General features: G+C 45.3%; 1 protein-coding gene across 1 annotated transcript in view; it reads right to left on the reverse strand.

Annotated features, from left to right (window-relative positions):
• Positions 1-19,489, reverse strand: part of znf407 (zinc finger protein 407) — a 130,088-nt gene that overhangs the window by 29,975 nt on the left and 80,624 nt on the right. The window contains 3 exon segments of the mRNA XM_068730046.1: positions 9,289-9,467; positions 15,272-15,392; positions 17,393-17,476. Coding sequence (XP_068586147.1) covers positions 9,289-9,467; positions 15,272-15,392; positions 17,393-17,476 — 384 coding nt within the window.

Genomic DNA, 19,489 nt, shown 5'->3' on the forward strand with positions numbered 1-19,489 from the left:
CACCGGGTGGGTTGTTGTACGTGTAAAACTCTGAGGCAGCAAGAGGTGATAAACCCTTAAAAGTAGCGGTCTGAGAATCCACCGACAGAGGGAAAAAAAGAAAAGAAGAAGGGAAAATAGGGAAAAACAGCGTCGGTAGCAGTGGGAGAACTTTGTCCTGTGAAGACAGAAGATGTATGGCTCAGGGGAGATAGTAGCAACAGTAAATGATTACCTTTTTACAAACTGGGCCTTTGTAATAAAATGCGTAGGGGGGAGTATTATCAATTCAGCCGCCCGGTGAAGATAGCATTTCTGAAGCCACGGCGAGGCTGATCCCTATCTAGAGAGGAGCCCGAATCTGTATTCCTCACTACGAGTCCAGGAGGGAGAGGGGTCTGAGACCTGTATCGTGTGTGTGTGTGTGTGTGCGCGTTTCACTAAGAGAGACATCCGTTAAGGCCTCTTATGCCTGCAGGCCCAGCCGTGACAGAACCAAGATCTATTTTCTTACTCCCACAAACGGAAAGACATGCAAGAGTGTGTGTTTGTTTGTTTGTGTTTGTGTGTTTGTGTGTGTGTGTGTATTCGCAGCAACAACCCACATACGCACGCAATCTCTTTTACGTGCAAACATACACACTTAGTCCTTGGGGGCAAAGAACTATAAGATTGGAGATGTAGTCCTGTGTGAAACTGCGAGTGTGTGTGCGTATGCGTCGTCGCCACAGTACGTACGGTGTGTGTGTGTGTGTGTGTGTGTGTGTGTGTGTGTGTGTGTGTGTGTGTGTGTGTGTGTGTGTGTGTGTGTGTGTGTGCCAAACTGAGATGCTCTGCTAGATGTCTGATTCTGGAGGAAGACACTGACAGATGACACACACACACACACACACACACACACACACACACACACACTCAAACAACACTTGTCTGATAGCAGTCAAACAGGAGTAGAAGACAGACAGACAGATAGAGAGATGGATAGCGTGACAGAGCCCAGAGTCACATCACTCACCCACAACACACACACACACACACACACACACACACACACACACACACACACACACACACACACACACACACACACACACACACACACAGTAAGACATCATAACGCACGCAAACACACAGCACCAGAAGAAAGAGGCAGAAAGCGAGCTGATGTACTGAGAGAGAAGCACGGGGTTCGGTTATAAAGAGATAGCAGTGTAGCCCAGGGCGTTAAAGAGAGCTGTTGAATCGTGGGATATTTATATGAAGCGAGGTGACCGATGATGTGACACTCACACTGTGTGTGTGTGTGTGTGTGTGTGTGTGTGTGTGTGTGTACACTCTACAACGTCACACACTGCAAACCCCTCGATCTTTACCAACCGGTAACAGTTAAACTGTTCAGACTTGATTAATAAAAGTACACAATTTATTTAATTTAAAATAAATATTTGGTAGAAAAATAAATATTAATGAAAATTGTGAGACGACACATTTATAGCAGAAAGCCTGCTTCGTAAACACGGGGCATGGAGGTTTTAAACACTCCGTATCTCATAGTATCTCTGCTGTTTCTGCTTGTCCCCAGGCATTGTGGGAGCGCAACACTAGCGCAAACAGCTAGCATGCACCTTTAAAAACCATCTGCATGGTTGGACATAACAATTGAGACGACCCTTAAAAAGTGAACAGGTTTAATAACGTGTTAAATGTAAGCTGTATTTAAATATGAGACGTATTTCACGACTGACATGAAGTCTTAAAACGTCTTTTTGTTGAACATCTATCTCTGAAAGTACAGGAGCTGAAGGCTGCTATCCGAAGAGACTTACAACGAGTTCTATAAAGTAAAACAGACCGGTCCACCAGCTGACCAGGCAACCCACGCAGGACCAGAACTCTGATCGCTACCGTTACAAAGAGTAAAGTGGCCAGTTCAGATCCTCATCTCGACAAATACACAGCTCACAACTCCGCTATGGAAACACAAAAGTCCCCCCCTCCCCCCCTCTCTCTCTCTCCTCCTTATTCTCTTTTTTTTTTCACAGGTGTCAGAAGAGATTTCATGGCCTGTGCGTATGTGTGAATTTGCCACACCCCTTTTGAGTGCTAATTTACCCTTTTAGGTTTAATCTCCCAGTGAGTGGCTTTCCTCGCCCTTTAATTAGGCTATGGGGAGTCGACACCAACACTAAACACACACTTAGACTTCGAGACACGCACACAGACTATTTCTTGCTACCATATACATACACACACACACACACACACACACACACACACACACACACACACTCTCTCTCTCAAAAGCTGCAGTCCCAGACTTGAGACACGCTTTGCTAAGACAGTCCTCATCAGCCCTCTGTGGGCCTCTTTCACACTCTGGCTCCCCTCAACTGCACCAGTCACCAAGACAGGACAGAGACTTAAATAATAAAAAAAAAAGGAGGGAAAAGAAGAAAAGAAGAAGAAGAAGAAAAAAAAAAAGTGAGATATTCTGCACTTGTGAGAGCTACTGAAAGAGGTGCTGCTGGTGAAGGCGTTCATCTCTGAACCCTTTTTCCATTTCAAATCTATTTGTCAAGTTAAAGCTGCATTAAGCCACATCACATTTTGGCAGCAGGAGATAGATGTTTGATTTTTTTTTTTTTTTTTAAGTTTAAAGACTCCGCTGCTAATACATTTTCTAACAAGATTTTGGAGGTATGTGCACTCATTGAACCCAAATAATGTGGTGAAAACCGATCGGCCCCAGGCTTTGAATTCCACTTATTAGTTTCAGCACTAACTTTGTGATTCAGAGTATTTTTCACATAACACTGTTGGCCTCAAGGTGGTCCATAAAAGCCTTTTTTTTTGTATCTTTTGATGAACATTGTAGTAGCGCTAATAAGTACGCCAGAAGAGCTTTCACGGTAAAGTACTGTTGGCCGACAGAAACGTCTGAGCTTTATCAATCTGACAGAAGAAAAAACGGGCAGATCTCTGCTCTCCGGATCGTCACCCTAATTATCTTCCTTCTTCTCCATCTACAAGTACACCACCACCTGCACCAGAGCTTAACTTAACACTGAAACTCCCTCTTTTTCTTCTTGTTCTCCAAACACATTTACCCAAACAAAACTGGGCACTAAAGAGGGAAACACAATAACAGCAGTGGTGATAGTGGCTTGTTATGTTGGAAATAAGAGGGCACTTAATTGGGGTCTGATAGTCTAACAGGCAGCCCCTCTGATTACCAACTCTGCACATTGGCTTAAATTAGCCCGCTGATGAGCAGCCAGGGGATTCAATTATGCTGGGGGGAAAAAAATAAGGGGCCCTAATAGGACACTGTATCAGAAAACATGGGATTGGGCTGGGCTAAAGTGTTGGTAATTGGTTGTTTAGTTGGGAAAGTTGAGCCTTTCGGTAATTAGAGATGCAGAGACGTTTGGAGAGCCACCAAACAGAAGACACACACGGAGGCGAAGGAGGAAGACGAGGGTCCTTGGCACAGCAAAAAAAAAAGGGCAAAGGTCGTGGTGGAGATCTCAGAAGTGCACTTCAGCCAATGAGGGTGTGGATCAGGGAAAACATGTTGGTACTAGGAGCTGTGTTGACTCAGTAAAGGTCAAGATGGGGCAAGCCGGGCCGAAAGTGGGAATCAGCAGTCTGGCTCCGTCTCCTTAACAACTTCTTCTTTTCTTATCTTTCTTTTTCATTTTTTTAACTCAACTTTCACATCAATACCATCTTTCTCTCTCTCTCTGTCTCGTCTTAGACAGGTTAGCTGTTAGCCGTAGCGAGATATTGGACAGTGTCTGAATTGAGGGAGAAGGAGGATTGAATTATGGATGAGTCTTTATAGCAGCCGGCGGCCTGTCTGGTCCCATACTCACTGTCCCACACAGGAGGAGCAGCCCTGCCCAAGAGCATCCCCACCACACGTCACTCACTCGGGGGGTGTGTGTGTGTGTGTGTGTGTGTGTGAGTGTGTGTGTGTGTGTGTGTGTGTGTGTGTGTGTATCTGAGTACCGTATGCACACACGAAAGCCCGCCGCAGTGCTCCGACAGACGTTCTTGCAAACATACAGCAAATGTTTTCCCCTTTCATCTTTTGATTAAAAAGAAAGACGTTAGGCATTTGAAGTGTGCGCTGACACATCACGAACAAATCCTTTAGGATGTCGGCAGAGTGGTAGTTTATTTAAATGATAGCCAAGATTCACTCTGGGGAATCGGTGTAGCGCATCCAAACAAAAACTGGCTTCCTAGGAGAAGCAGATTCCGTGTTTGAGCTGGAGTCTCAAAAGAAGACGTTTGCTCACTAACTACATAAACCGGTTCGGGAAATTACGACTTTGTAGCTAAATTCCGTCTATATGTGTGGTTACAGAGCTATTTACTGTTGTCCTTCTCGCACCCTTGATCATCCAACTTTCTATCTTCCAAATAACAGAATGCAGCATTAGACCAAAAACATACTCAAGACTCAAGCAATTTGATCACTTTCCCCCCGCTGTCACAACTGCAACTGTCCGGCTGTGCCCTACATAGACCATCTGCAACTTTTGAGAATAGTGCAACATAAGCAAGCAGAAGGCAGCATATATCAAGAGTCATCAATCTGCCTCAAAGTTTGTGACAGTGACTTGAGGCGGAGGTTGACCCAGTCCGTCAGCGGCGCCACACTTCCAGTCATCATTTACCGTGTGGGTGAAATCTCTCTGCGATGGCCTGAAGGTGACGGGAACACAATGCAAGCATCACTTCATTGATTCGGAGCGGCCAGGAACCTCCTGCCCCTCCGTCTCCGCACTGATTTGGATGCGACCCGTCAGTCAAGGCTCTGAACGGACGCTAAACGGCTCTCGGGTCGGTGCCAGGAGGAAAGGAACGGAAGCCGAGGATGAAACAAAAAGGCCGCTTGTTGTTGCTGATGGGTGATAAATGCAGCCAGTTGGAGTAGTTTTCACGCTCATTGGAGCAGGTCATTATGCAGGGATTGCTGCTTGCTCGGCCCTAACCGGCGCCGTGTTGGTTTACCGAGACGCCTGCAACCGACGCTGTGCATTTTCTCCTACCCCCCCCTTCAAACACACACACACACACACACACACACACACACACACACACACACACACACACACACACACACACACACACACACACACACACACACACACACACACCCCTTGTTGCAGGTCTCCTGAGACACACTGGCACTGAGCAGCTGCTTCTCAACCGTAATATCTAAACCGAGACTACATGCGGAGGAGAGTGTGTGGATGGAAAAAGGCAGAAGAGGGACACAAGAGTTGGGAGTTCAAACCGATCCACTTCAGTCCTCCAACGTGAGCCACTCAGGACCAGATGAAGCCGAAAGGTGTCCCTCCATGAGGGAGTTCTCCAATCAACACCCCCGACACCGGCTCCAGCTAATCTACAAGTTTCTACATGCAGGCTCGCGGAGGTCGCTTTGTGCGGTCGGAATAACAAACACAGGCTTTGGGTCTGCGTTTGTTATTCTGCTGTCCATCAGTAGAGAGCGTCAGCTGAAGTTTCAGGCCATATTTAGAAAAGCTGAGCTCAATTGAGTTATAGTTTCTCTTTTCTTTGCAGGTAAAAGTATTTTAAAAATCGTCTCGGCTTCCTGTTAAGCCAACAAATGCCTCACTGTTGACTTTGTGAGACAGAACTCAAAAGAACTAAATCTACGGCGTGACAGCGTCGGCACAATGAGCCGCCCCGTTAATCTGACTTCACATCGCACGGAACAGAATGCCTTTTGGTTGTTTTTTCATGAATGCCTATCATGTGAAAGCAACATAAGGACGGGGACACGACGACGCAGGTTCATCACTAACGCTGACGACTTGATGTCCTATAGGTGGGCGCTTTTTTTTTTCTTTTCTTTTTTTTTTTTCAACGAACCGCGATGCATTGTTTCACATATTTCTCCGACACAGAATCGTGTCACATATAACACATTGTTATTAGAAACAGATGTTGATTTTATCGTCGGCGTCTCCGGCTTCTTTCACAACGTCGACACGGTGTCACATGCGCCGGGGATACCAGGACACATTTGCATGACATACACACCTGTCCCCCACAATCCCACACGCCGCTGTAACACAATACGCAACTAAAACTCAGGAGAGTAATGTTTCATTACATGACGAACAGAAGGTGAGAGCGAGGGAGGGGAGCTGGGGGAGGCACACAGATGCATAACTTAAGTAAAAGCCATCCAAACCCATATTTGTTTACAGATTTGTTTAATAAGGACAAAATATATGCAAACAAATGAATTTGCCTGTGGTTGTAACTGTGTATTAAGATCATCACTTACAAGGCCAGGTCTCCTCTAGCCCTCTACAGTAGCCATCCATCATGCATTATTAAGGAAAATAGAATCTGCATAAAGCAGCAACAATGCCTAGAAGAAGTTTATTTATTTTTTTATTTATTTTTTTATCTTTTTAGGCGCTAAGCAGCAGATCCGAGTACTCGGTCGCTGTGAGCTAATTACAAAGCATTTGATCGCTATGCCTGCGAGATGTGCAATTACAACCTTGGTTGAAAATATAATAAGGGAGATATTTCACAATTTAAAACAGTGGGATGATGATGCCCCGACAAAGCTAATGGTATCTCACCTGCGTGTGCGTCACATAGTTTTTTGGGACAGGAGGCCCGTTTAACAAAGCCATCGCCCCGCAAACCACAGCCGGCGTCGCTGGAGGGAGGCAGCGGAGGAAGGAGGAGGAGGAGGAGGCGTGCCATTTCCCAAAAGCTGCTCCAGTCAAAGCCTACTTGCAGCATTTTAACCGGAAAGAAAGTTCTAGCAGACGGGTGATTTAGCAAAGTCACAGCGCTCCGAGGGACCTGTGGCTCCGGTTCTGCTGCAGCGCTATCTATGCCGAGATCACACAGGCAGCGCCACCTCTCTCTGGCTTATCTCTCCGCAGATCGCACGGGGAAGACAATTGTCATTACCATTTTATTAAAATGTGTCCTATCAGCAACATTTTCCCCTCGCATATCTAACCTCCTTTTTTTTTTTTTTTCTTCTCTCCCCCCTCTAATTCTAATCATCATTCCCCTCCATCACTTGCTGGGTCTAATTCCCTCTCTTCTTTCGTTTGCAAAGGACCTCTGCTTTCATCCTTGAGAAGGGCTTTAATTTGAAGTGCGACGCTGAATAAAGAAGGGAAGAGAGAGAGAGAGAGAGAGAGAGAGAGAGAGAGAGAGAGAGAGAGAGAGAGAGAGAGAGAGAGAGAGAGAGAGTGATATGGAAAGACAGAGCAGCGGTGGAGACGTTCGGGTGTCAATCAATCCGGCGCGAGGGCCTGCAAGGGCTTGTGACTAGGGTGCGTTTGATCTGTGTCTTTCAAAGGGGGAACAGCGGGAAGGGCCATCACAGATGATTTGCCTCTCGCTGCTGGCCCTGGTGCCACTCTGACAGAGAGCAATCACAAGCAGGTTAATTCAACATCTACCTTCTTAATCTTTTTTTCCCCTGTCTCTTTCTTTTGGTCCCGTTCTGTCTACTTAGATGAAACACTGCTCTTTCCCGCCGCCACCCCCACCTCTCTTTTTCCCTCTTTTGATGGAGGGAGAGATCAGGTGTGCACTTTCAATGCCTTTTTTTTCAAACCCCCTTATGCTTTGATTGCTTTGGTCTTAACCAGGTAAAGCGCGGGTTGATTTTCTGCAGACCAGCAATAGTTTATTTACGCGTCGCTCCCACGAAGCCACGTTTTGTCGTTGCAGTGCATCAATGAAAGCGAAGCAGGATCAGTAATAATCATTTTCTTCGAGGGTAAAGAGACACCACCGGCTGCATTTTTGGATCGTTCCTTTCGCCGTCAGTCTTTGGGTTCATATCTGTGGTTGTTTGGCGTGACCGGAATATGAATCAGAGCGCCGTGATGACATCTTGAAAACATTTGCTGCTTAACTTGACTGAAAGAGGAGGATGTGTTTCCTCAAGACGAACGAAAGGTGATGTTCCAGACAAGATCTGACCTGAAACCGTACAGTACAGTGTTTGCTGTAGCTGGGTGGACTCCCAGTAAGACCATGAGCACCTTTAAGGTGAAGCCACAGCAGAGAAATCTCCTTCTTTGGTATAACTGTTGTCTTCTCAAATGACCACACAAAGGAACAAAATGAATCTTCCTTACCAAAGGTCAGCCGTGCATAAGGACAAACAGAGGTGAGGGAGATTGTGGAGTGAAAGGGTGAGAAGAAGTGTAAAGGTGTGCTTTGGTTAAAGGTGAGAGGGTATGGAGATTATGGAAGGAGGGAGGCGTTTTAAGAGCAGGTGAAGGTAAAAAGGTTGTGATCCGAGGCTAGGACGCGGAAGTAAAGGAAGTTCAGAGATAGAGAGTTGGTCATCAAATTGGAGGAACAGAAATTACGCCAAGAATAAGCCTGTTTGAGAAATTAAAAAAAATAAACTTTTCAGAGTCAGCACAAAGACACAACTCCGGCTCCACTCAGTTTCAACAGGAAATAAACACGCAGTACTTCCAGTAATGTCCCCGCATGGCCTCTATCCCCGCGGTGCTCCCCTCCAACTCCACTGCTTTTATGTAAGGTCAAAGGGATAACAGGATAAAGGCTGTCCTCTCTGCTCCTCTGAAGGACAAGCACTCGGCCGATTGGATTTGGTGGCCTTCAAGGACAAAGGAAGAGCGCGGGGATACAAAGGAACCAATAGTGGAGGAACACGATTTCATCTGTCTCTGTGGCCTGAGTGATTGGCAGGGACGACTAGACCGGCAATCTTTGAGTGCTGCCTCTTTGTGTCTGGGTGCCCTCCATCAGCATGGAATAGCAAGAGTCCATCCATTGGCGAAAAACACACTCAAGGGTCCTGGAAGACCTGACCTCAGCGGGACGGAGAGGCGTGGGCAGGGTTACAGGGTCAGCCCGGTGGTTTCATTCAGGGCAATGATATCACATGTTGATTTGTCTGTGGGTATATGTGTGTGTGTGTGTGTGTGTGTGTGTGTGTGTGTGTGTGTGTGTAGGCTTGTGTGCACATTACACATCGGAAGCATGCAGACGATTAGAGAGGCAAGTTAGAAAATGGAAAGTGGTAGAGTGGTTCAAATTCTTAGAATGGAGAAATAAACAGCTGCCGTTGAAGCTGCCCATCAGCATGGCACTTAAAGGCGCAGTCCAGTGTTTGGCGCCTTGCTCAAGGACACCTCTGCAGTGCCCAGACCTCTCCATCTACCAGTCCACACATTACGTACATGTGTATATATATATATATATATATATATATATACACACACAAATTGAACAATTAGTTACCTGCATGCAGGTAGGCGAGGTCTGGGTTCTCGATATCAGGGTGACTGGCCTTCAGGTGGTTGCGGAACTCCATGGGCGAGTTGGTGGCATGGTTACATTTGGGGCAGTTGTACATCTTCACGCCCTCGTGTTTGCCCGTGTGGAGAATGTGCTTCCGGATGTTCTCAGCACAGTTGGATCTAAGGGACACAAAACGAGAGATAAAAGGCCTCATTCCCTTTTTTTTTTTTTTTTTTAATAGATTAGAAGAAAAAGATTAAAAAGACGAGAGTCACGAGGGAGAAAACACAAGATAAACACTTGGCAACTTTCCCAAGGAAAGGTTTGCTGTGGTAACATTTTATTTTGTTGCGATGAAGACGCATACACACACACACACACACACACACACACACACACACACACACACACACACACACACACACACTTGAAAAAAAAAACTCCAACTGTGTTTTGGAGCTGAGGGAGCAGCAGTGTTTGGACAGACTCTCTAAGCATCCATTGCCTAAATACGCCTTCTGTGAAACAGGCCCCTCAACCGGCAAAAGACGAAAGAGCGCTCTGGCGAACAGCAAAACACAACTTGTTACACGGACAATATTTACATCATGCAAAAGTGTTTGACATTCTGCCATGCTCTTCAGGTCCAGTGTCTGATGGTGGTGGTGGAAGCAGTGGGTGACGCCTGCTGCGGGACCGTGGATCAAGAGGCCTACCGAGTGCACTAGAGGTATCTGTCATGCATTATGTATCTTTGGCAAAATGTATGAAAGGTATAGAAATAGTGGTGTCTGTGTGTGTGTGTGTGTGTGTGTGTGTGTGTGTGTGTGTGTGTGTGTGTGTGTGTGTGTGGGTCTTTGGGCTGGTCAGATAGGGCAGGCCAAGCAGTGAGCTACTGCAGGGTGTACGATGTAATGATGTCAGCTCTGAGAGTCACACACAACCCTCTGCTGATTAATGATGCTGCCTGACCTGCTCCTAGGCTCTATCTAAACCTGCCCACGAACACACACACACACACACACACACACACACACACACACACACACACACACACACACACACACACACACACACACACACAAACGTGTTGCTGACGCCCTGAATGGTCAAGACAAACACGCACATACATACATATATACATGAACAAACCTGACTGTAGTTTGCGCCAAAATAAAAAGAATCTCTGATATGACACAGGTGCAAATATACAGACGTGAACACCCCCCCCACACACACACACATACACACCATCTGCACAAGAGGGCAAACACATAATGCATCATGCAAGCAAGCATGTGCAGTGTAGAACACGGTTTCATACACACACACACACACACACACACATAAACACACAGCATCATGTGTTGATGGATGGGGCACTCGTGCTCAGTTTGGACCTGACATTCTCGGACAGTATAATACGCAATTACTCTCCCTTATCACCTTGGCCGGGACAATAAAGCCTCACAGTGCCATAGCTCACGCCAGCCAAGGAGAGAATTTGTTTTCACTTTTGCAGAGACACCTCTCTCCATCACGGGGCCACAGACCAGCCCAGCTCCACTGGGGCCTTAAAAAAAGAAGAAGAAAAGAACAAACAGAACGGGCCCTCACTGGGTTCTGTTCAGGCTGTATGAAATGCATAAGCACCGGCCACCGGTGAACAATGAGGGCTCGTCACTAAATTCACCCCACTACAGCCGGTTTGGGGCGCCGCGCTCTCTCGACCGAAAAGCAGTAATCCACAGCGATGTAGAACTGTCCAGAGACCGACCAGATGACTGGTTAATATCACGCCCTACGATTCACAATATACATCGGGTTCATGCTTTGTGTCAGAGAGGTCGTTCGCTGACTCACAGGATGTGATGCAACTGGATTTCTGGTTTGTTCAAAATTAAGCAGAAGAAGAAGCGGGCAGTTAGCAAAGCAATGATCGCCAAATGGAATCACCAGACGAGTAAAAGATGATGGCATAATACTGGCAACGGCTTTGATTCACAAGAATTTATAAAAAAGGAGCTGCTGATGATGAACCTTAACTTAGGGCCGAATATGAAAACCATAAGTTTTCTACATAAGATGTAGGTTAACATCAATATCAAGTGTAAAGTGTCGAAAGGAGTCAGATTTATGTTGCCTGAGGGTGCATATATATATATATATATATATATATATATATATATATATATATATATATATATATATATATATATATAGCTCTTAATATTTACGCATATTTTCAATCAGCAGATTGGCACACACTGTTGTGATTGCATCACTAGCTGAACCAAACAGGTTCACAGACAAATCACGGCCACCATCTATTGACTGTTCGTCTGCCTAATGGAAAAACAGGCCGACGAAGTAAGAACTTAAACTGTCACATGCTCATGAATTACCGCAAATCACGCTTCTAGAAAGAAAAGAAAGAAGAAAAAAAAGAAGCATTTTACGCTAAAAGTGAACTGATTTCTTATTCGAAAAGTGGGAGCATAAATAGGTAAAATTGGAAGCGGAGCTAAAAGGTTCTAGAGAGAGCGCGGGTGGATTCCTAGGGGGGCCATGCTATCTCTCAGATATGGTAATGCCGTAATTGTCATATTAAAACAACACAACGTGCATTTAGGAGTCAGCAGGTGTCACAGTTAGTGGAAGCCCACACCAGCCCTCCTACTATACACTGTATTAATTAGTCCAACACTGTTTCAACTTCCTCCCCCATCCACGCACTCACCATGGGAATCAGCCACACTGACGCTCAATGGATGCATCACCTCTTCTCTGCCGCTTTCTGTCTCTCTCGCTCTCTTATTTCAGCCATTTCCATATTCCTCCTCCCAACGAGTGTATGGTAATAGCAGGGAGGTGTAATTGAGAGGCGCTTCGTTAGAGGAGATTTAAATGTGTCTCTTTGTGTGTGTTAAAAGTTGGGAGGGAAGGGATTCTGGGGGGGGGGGGGGGGGGGGGGTGGGAGTGGGTGCATTTGGATCATTGGTGCTATTTGGATCTTCTTCTGCCAAGGAGGCCCCAGTTATCATCATTAATGTCTCCCCCCCCCTCTCCTCCCTCATCTCTGCCTTCACTTTACAAGGTCGAAAACCTCCCCGGCATTGACAGCGAGCGCGTCATCCTCAAAGCCGCCGCCGCCTCGGAATTGAAATGGTATTCTAACAGGTAGATTGAAACACATTCGATAAACAATAATAGCCCCAGACGAATGGCAGGAGTCAAAGGCTACATATCAATTAGACCGCTTAAGATGCCACCGTGGCTTTAATGAGAAAAAAGAAGCCTCCTCATTGTTAACAATACAAGTGATCGCTTAAACAGTGAAGTAAAGAAGTTTTCCGGTTTGCATAAATAGCTGGAGAATAGTCAAATTGACTATCATTAATTGACAGCCCAGGACTCCCAGTGCAATATCATTAGAATATTTTTACCACTATTCCCCAACTATAATTATCCCCCTCCATTATCCGTCTCTGTCTGAATAGGAGATGAGTGGCATTTGATAGATCATTCACTCCCCGCTCATTTACATGCATTTGAGGAGCGGCGTTGATGGAGATCCCATTGTGTGTGAGCGGGAGCCGGAGATGCCGTCCACACCGTGTAATATTTACGTTTTATTAGTGGAATTCAGACGTATACCTGTAAAACAGATATAAATATTCTCTCTGAGCACAGAGCTGTCGGTGACACGGCCGCTTCATTTGTCTCAGACCTAAATGTGTCTCGGCATCTGCGCCACAATTATTTCATAAGCTTGCGCCGAAAAGGTCAAAACGCGCTAACTCATCCCGGCGCTCCTCATCGCGGTCGGGCCACCGGGGTCTTTTAAGCATGTACTCAAAGTGTAGGAGCAGGGCGGAGGCGAGGGCCCCTCCCGGCTGTCTGAGGCCCCCACATTCAATTCCTCATCCTCACATTAGTAAGCCAGCGGGGCGTTTCCCCAACCTCTTCCTCCTCCTCCCATCTTGCTCCCCCCCCCCCCCCCCCCCCCCCCCTCCCCTCCACCCTCGCCTGCCCTCTGGACCTCTCAGGACCCCTGGGGCCACCAAAATGTTAATTGGGCTTCTAATTTACTGTTTCATTTGCCGCTATCTGTAATGATCATTAAGTATCAGTGAGGGAACAATGGGGTGGGGAGCGTTTGACTCGTACTATGTACCGTATCTGTGATACTGGGGTTACTCTGCTGTAGTGGTTTGATATGGGACCAAAATTTGCCCTCAGGGTAAAAAAAATAAAATCAGCCAATTTAAATAATTAGCATTTTTTTTTTTTCAACACTTGGAGCCTTTGACCCAGTAAGTTTAATGAGCCATTTGAAAAGGCATCAACAAATGTTTGCAAGATGGTGTCTTCTTCATCTTGGGTTCTGACATTTCTGTCATAGCACGAGTGGAATTCTGGGAAAATCAACAATTTCTTGCAGCAAATATAATGTAGACTATCGGCAGTTCCAATCTTAAAAGACGAAGAACCATGATAACGTGCTCACGATGACCATGCTGCTGGTATAGTGTTTACAGTGTTCAGTATCTTAGTTTAGCATGCTAGCATTTTCTACTAAGCACTACAAGCTAATTACAGCTAAGGTTGATGGGAATGTCATTAGCTTTACAGGTATTTGGTCATAAACCAAAAAACATTTGGACCAGAGGATGGCCCTCGATGAAAAGTCAGTGGATCACCAGCATCAGTGGGATTCATCCAATAATCGTGATTATTATTATTATTATTATTACAGATAATTTAGTGGTGGACTGACCGTCATTGCCACCCCTGGAGCCATGCCGCCAGCTACAAATATCAACAGGATATATATATTAATATACATGTTAAAAGACAAGATGCAGTTTTCCCATGCTACTAGATGACACTTGCAATTATTTAGGCACAAGAATCCTCAAAGCGTCTTATATGCATGTTAAATCAAACAAAGCCCGTCCACCGGTCGGCCCCTAATTGATACGGCGACGCGATGCTTTGTGATAACTTTAGGTACAAGGTGAGATCATCCTTTGATAATTGCAAAAATAATAGCCTGACTACAATTATTACGTCTCAGCATTTCATTTTTTTACTAAGTTGGACCGCGTACAAAAGACTTATGGTGTCGAGCGCTTCACTGCAAGCGGAGCAGGTGTAGCGAGCTGCCGAAATGACTTTGTCACAGAGGGGAAAAAAGGAATGAACAGTACATCTAAAACCAATGATGGGTTTGAGATCATTCCCTTTCACACTCTTCTGCCACAACCTGACGAGCAAGTGCAGGATGAGAGAGAGAGAGAGAGAGAGAGAGAGAGAGAGAGAGAGCGAGAGAGTGTCCAGGGGAGACGGAGGGAGGGAGAGAGAGAGAGATAGAGAGAGATGGAGATGTGCAACGCCAGCCAAAACTTTTTCAATTTCACCGACAATTTCCTGTGTAATTACTGATCTGGTATGATGGTGTTTTAATGACAGGGACCTGCCAGTGACAGTGACATTGTGTGTGTGTGTGTGTGTGTGTGTGTGTGTGTGTGTGTGTGTGTGTGTGAGAGAGAGTGTGTGTGTATGTGTGTGTGTGTGTGTGTGTGTGTGTGTGTATGTGTGTTGGGGAGGGGGGGATCTGGCTGGGCCTGTTGATGATGGGAGAGTGATGAGATGGAGCCGTGCTGTGGAGATTAGACCTGTCTGCCCTCCACCTCTCCCACACACACACACATATACACACACGCACGCATGCACACACACACACACACACACACACACACACACACACACACACACAAAGCCTCTCGCATTAACGCCACCCCTCACCCCTCCAAACTACCTTACAATGCCACCTGCTATCTCACCATCACACTCAGTCACTTACGTACACCGCACAGACCCTCCTACCCCTCCCACACCCATCAACCCCCCAATCATCAGTGCCACGGTTTGGCGGCCATCAGCGCCGCCAACCATGGGCGGGTCAATGAGCCGGTACCTGTAGTCGCACCAGGGGCAGCGGTAGGGTTTCTCCCCCGTGTGGACGCGCTTGTGCCGCGATAGGTGGGACTGCGTGGTGGAGGCGAAGTTGCAGATCTTACATTTGAAGGGTCTCTCTCCTGTGGGGCAGACAGACAGCGGTGATGAGACCGAGATGACGGAAACGTTTTCACAAACATAGACACATGAATCTAAAAAAAAAAAAAATGATACATTTTCTGAAATAAATGCAAGTGTGCTTATTCTGAACGCTGCAGGTGCAAACACATATGGAGACAAAACATGCAAATAACTGTTTTTAGTTTCCATGTGAAATGCTGTATCGGAGTTGCAATTTAAGTGTCAGGTAAAGTTGAAGCACTGAGAGGTATTATATCTGTCGAAGTGTAATTGCTGAACTCTTTTGACATGTCCGCTTAGTTTAAGCCCTGTAGGCAGTTACTTGTCCACTTGTGTGTAAACAGTGAAAGCAGTTGAACCAACAGTTAAAGAGGAAGAGACGAAAGCAGAAGAACTGCTATTTAAAGAGGGAAATCAAACGTCAGTTGAACCGTAAACGGGGGGGAAAGAAATTCAAATTACATTCGAGGCTGAAGTGGCAGATATGGCCGAGTTGAAGTGTGCGCACTGTCAATAGTTTAAGTGTCAGTCGGTTTGTAAGCAGTGACGGCAGTTGAAGTGCAAGTGAAAAGTAAGTAAAAATCAGTTTAATTGTAAAAATATTTTAAATATTCTTCCCAGAAAGTTTTCTGTCTGACAGCAGAATGTTTAAAACGTATGAATACATCCCCACGAAATATAATGAGTACGATTTTGATGGAACATTTCTATCATTGGATGATGGATGATTACTATATTTGACACATAGCCATTAATCTCACAGAAATAGAGACTTGATTCTAAATTATAAGGGCACGCTCACGGGGTTAAGGTATCAATTTAACTTAAAATCAGTGTGTTAGGACTGATGTCTGTGGGTGTAAGTTGGAAAATGGTCCAGTTTTGTGCTCTGTGGGAGAGAAGTATTTTTAATTCTTTTGTACTTCCACACCAGAGTAGAGAGGGTTGTATTTAACTCAACAGCGTCTGTGATGTCAGTGTTTAAAACCTGCAATAAAACCTCTAACTGCTGCAAACCTACAGAACACTGAAGAAGATTATTAACGGGGCGTTCCAGTGACTCTTGTAGTGTTTCGTGTTTGTTAAAATACAGCTTCAGTGATATTTGCAGGTAATAAACAACGGTGAAATATTGTCTTTAAAAAAAAACAACAACTTGGAACCACAAAGATATTTGCATTAGCAGTGGCGTTTAAAAATCTGTCAGACGGGAGAACACGGGCCGACCCCTTCATGTGCAGCTGCATGACGACAGATTCGTACGTTCGGCTAAATCGGTGAAATTGACACGTGTCAACACGGGAGAGGAGGACAGAAATCAACACAGGAGAGGAGGACAGAAATCAACACAGGAGAGGAGGACAGAAATCAACACAGGAGAGGAGGACAGAAATTGGCGGTTTTTCGGGTGGGAGGGATGGCAGAGAAACTGAGGAGCAAACAGAAATGAATTATAAAAACCTAAATGAATATTTATAACAGGATTCTTGATCCTTGGGCGCCTGCCAGACAACGGTTAAGAACAGTATTTGTTTCACTATCCCAATTTCCAAAAAAAGCACTCGTTATTGACAGCCTATCTGAAAAATGCAATTTCCCTAAGCGACAGAATGACATGGTGAAATGATAACTGAAATTAAAAATCTCAGATTCAGTCAGCCACACTGGTACACATGCCTATCACTGACAGCAGCATGTCACACTGATGTGCCTGCGTGCGTGCGTGTGTGTGTGTGTGTGTGTGTGTGTGTGTGTGTGTGTGTGTGTGTGTGTGTGTGTGTGTGTGTGTGTGAGTGAGAAAGACAGCGAACAGTTGCTAAAACTATGTGAAAAAAAATTGTCTGTGGCTGTTCACATCTTGAAGTGTCAATCACCGTCCTAGATTATGAAAGTCTGCACAGGTAGTGTGTGTGTGTGTGTGTGTGTGTATGTGTGTGTGTGTGTGTGTGTGTGTGTGTGTGCTTAAGGTAGTTGTGGACATGAGTGTGTTGTCGCTTACCTGTGTGTTGGCGTCTGTGTTTGGTGAGGGCGTGTCTTGTGCCTCCGGCAAAACCACACAGGTCACACAGATAGGACTTCTCTCCTGTAGGGACAGATTAAGATTAAGGGAGGGGGATAAAGACGGGTAGAGCATTAGCGTCTCCTGGGTCTGAGAGGGACAAAAGACCTGAAAACAAGACAGAATAAGGGAGAGGCAGCGGGAACCTGAGAGGAAATATGCACTTTTGTCTCATTTATACTATATTTATATTAATTCCTACACTCATTTAAATCCAGATCTCAGAATTCTTGAAACTGAATCTTAATTTTTTTAGCCAAAACAGAAAACATAAGCAGTCAGACTATCATACATGTTTTGGTTAAACCCAAGAGTACAGGAAGGTGAAAAGGGCAAACTGTCAAATTATCCCAAATATCCATTTTAAACATTCATCACAGTTAACAGACTTTGACTTTGATCGACTTCTGCCGATTCCTTGATGAAGTGGTGCGTGCAAAAAACAATTCTGTCCGTTAGTTAGTGCCAACATTTCACTCAATCTTGTTCCTTTTTTCTTTAAATAAAGTTTTTCTCTCTAAACCGGTGGCTTGTTCACATCCTGTCTGACCAGCTCACACTTTGATTGAGAGACATTTCCGTGCTCCAAGATCTCAAACATCGCTTCGGTGAGAATGTTGTGATACGCGAGAGAAATGAAAGCTGCAGATATAAAAAAATAAGACCCACGGTGTGATAAACCAAAACGACCTTTTAACAGCACCTGGAAAACAATACCATCCGACCAGGCTTCCCTGCCACAAACAGGCTATTTCTGACTGCTGGAATTGTAAAAGGACATCGAGCCTTTAATATTTCGGGACGATAATATGAATTGAGCTTAGTCAACTGAATTAAAGTAAAAGACAAAATGTTGATGTTTTTAATATGCATTCAGTTTGTTATGTTTTAACCTATTACGTATCGATGTGCATTTGGATCAAGCTTATTATGACACGCTGCAAATGCAAAATATGTCATCAATAAAGAAATAAATTGCTGCCGCCGATGGTTTCATGATTGTTTCATGATTTCACGAGAGCGTGTGAAGCTACACTACTCATGACGTTTGTCTTATTTCACTTGTTTTTCCCTCCGTCTGCCTCAACTAAATACGGCTCGGTATAATTAATCTGTCACTAATGCTTTTTAATTTCAAAGTCGCAACAACATTAATCAAAAACAAACACAATTAAACGGTGAAGTCACAAGCTCAAATATCGCGGGGAGGTAATAAGTGAAAGGTTAGTGAAGCAGAGTCATGAAACCCTCGAATCCTTTGGAGTGGGGAAAGTCCGGGCGGAGGAAGGAGCGAGCGATGCTTCCTTCGCTCAGAACCGCCGCTGAGGTTGCCATTGAGCAAGGCAGCGAAAACCCAAGTTAAAGAAAAGACAAAGACAAAGACGGGAGAGAACATTGCGTTGATGGAATCGGAGGGGAGAAATGTGTCATAAGGAGGAGAAAGTGAGAAAAGACGAGACAGACGGAGCAGATGAGCAGCGGGTCTAGTTGGCTAACAGATGAGCCGAGCAGAAGTCACAGATCACTAGTGTATATCCATCAGAGCTCTCACAGCTAACTAATTCCTCCAATCAGATGGATCCGTGTAAATATGTCAAACGGGGGACGGGAAATTGCCAGTGTGGTTTATTGACTGTGATAAAATCTGAAAAGCACCGCTGAACATAATTACATACTTGTCAGAGCCATAAAAATTAGCTTTATTATCAATGGGATGGTTTTGTACAACTTCATTTGGGGGCGATGCCTTCCAGATGGGGAGCGTGGAGAGCTTTTTTACACTCCTCCTCTCTTCCCCGCATCTGGCTCTGTCATTAACAGCATGATGGCGTCTCTCTCTCTCTCTCTCTCTCTCTCTCTCTCTCTCTCTCTGTCTCTCTCTCTCTCTCTCTCTCTCTCTCTCTCTTTTTTGTGATGAGGCTCACGCATACAAACGCGCCGATGGAATGGACGCACATACCGAGGGTTCCAGATATTCCCACGTGTGCGCACGCACACACACACACACGTCAAACTGCATGTGGTGTCCTAGTGACA

This window comes from Cebidichthys violaceus, unplaced genomic scaffold, assembly GCF_023349555.1.
Source record: "Cebidichthys violaceus isolate CVI_PGR_0920_01 unplaced genomic scaffold, fCebVio1.0.p SCAF_49, whole genome shotgun sequence".
Classification (NCBI taxonomy): domain Eukaryota; kingdom Metazoa; phylum Chordata; class Actinopteri; order Perciformes; family Stichaeidae; genus Cebidichthys; species Cebidichthys violaceus.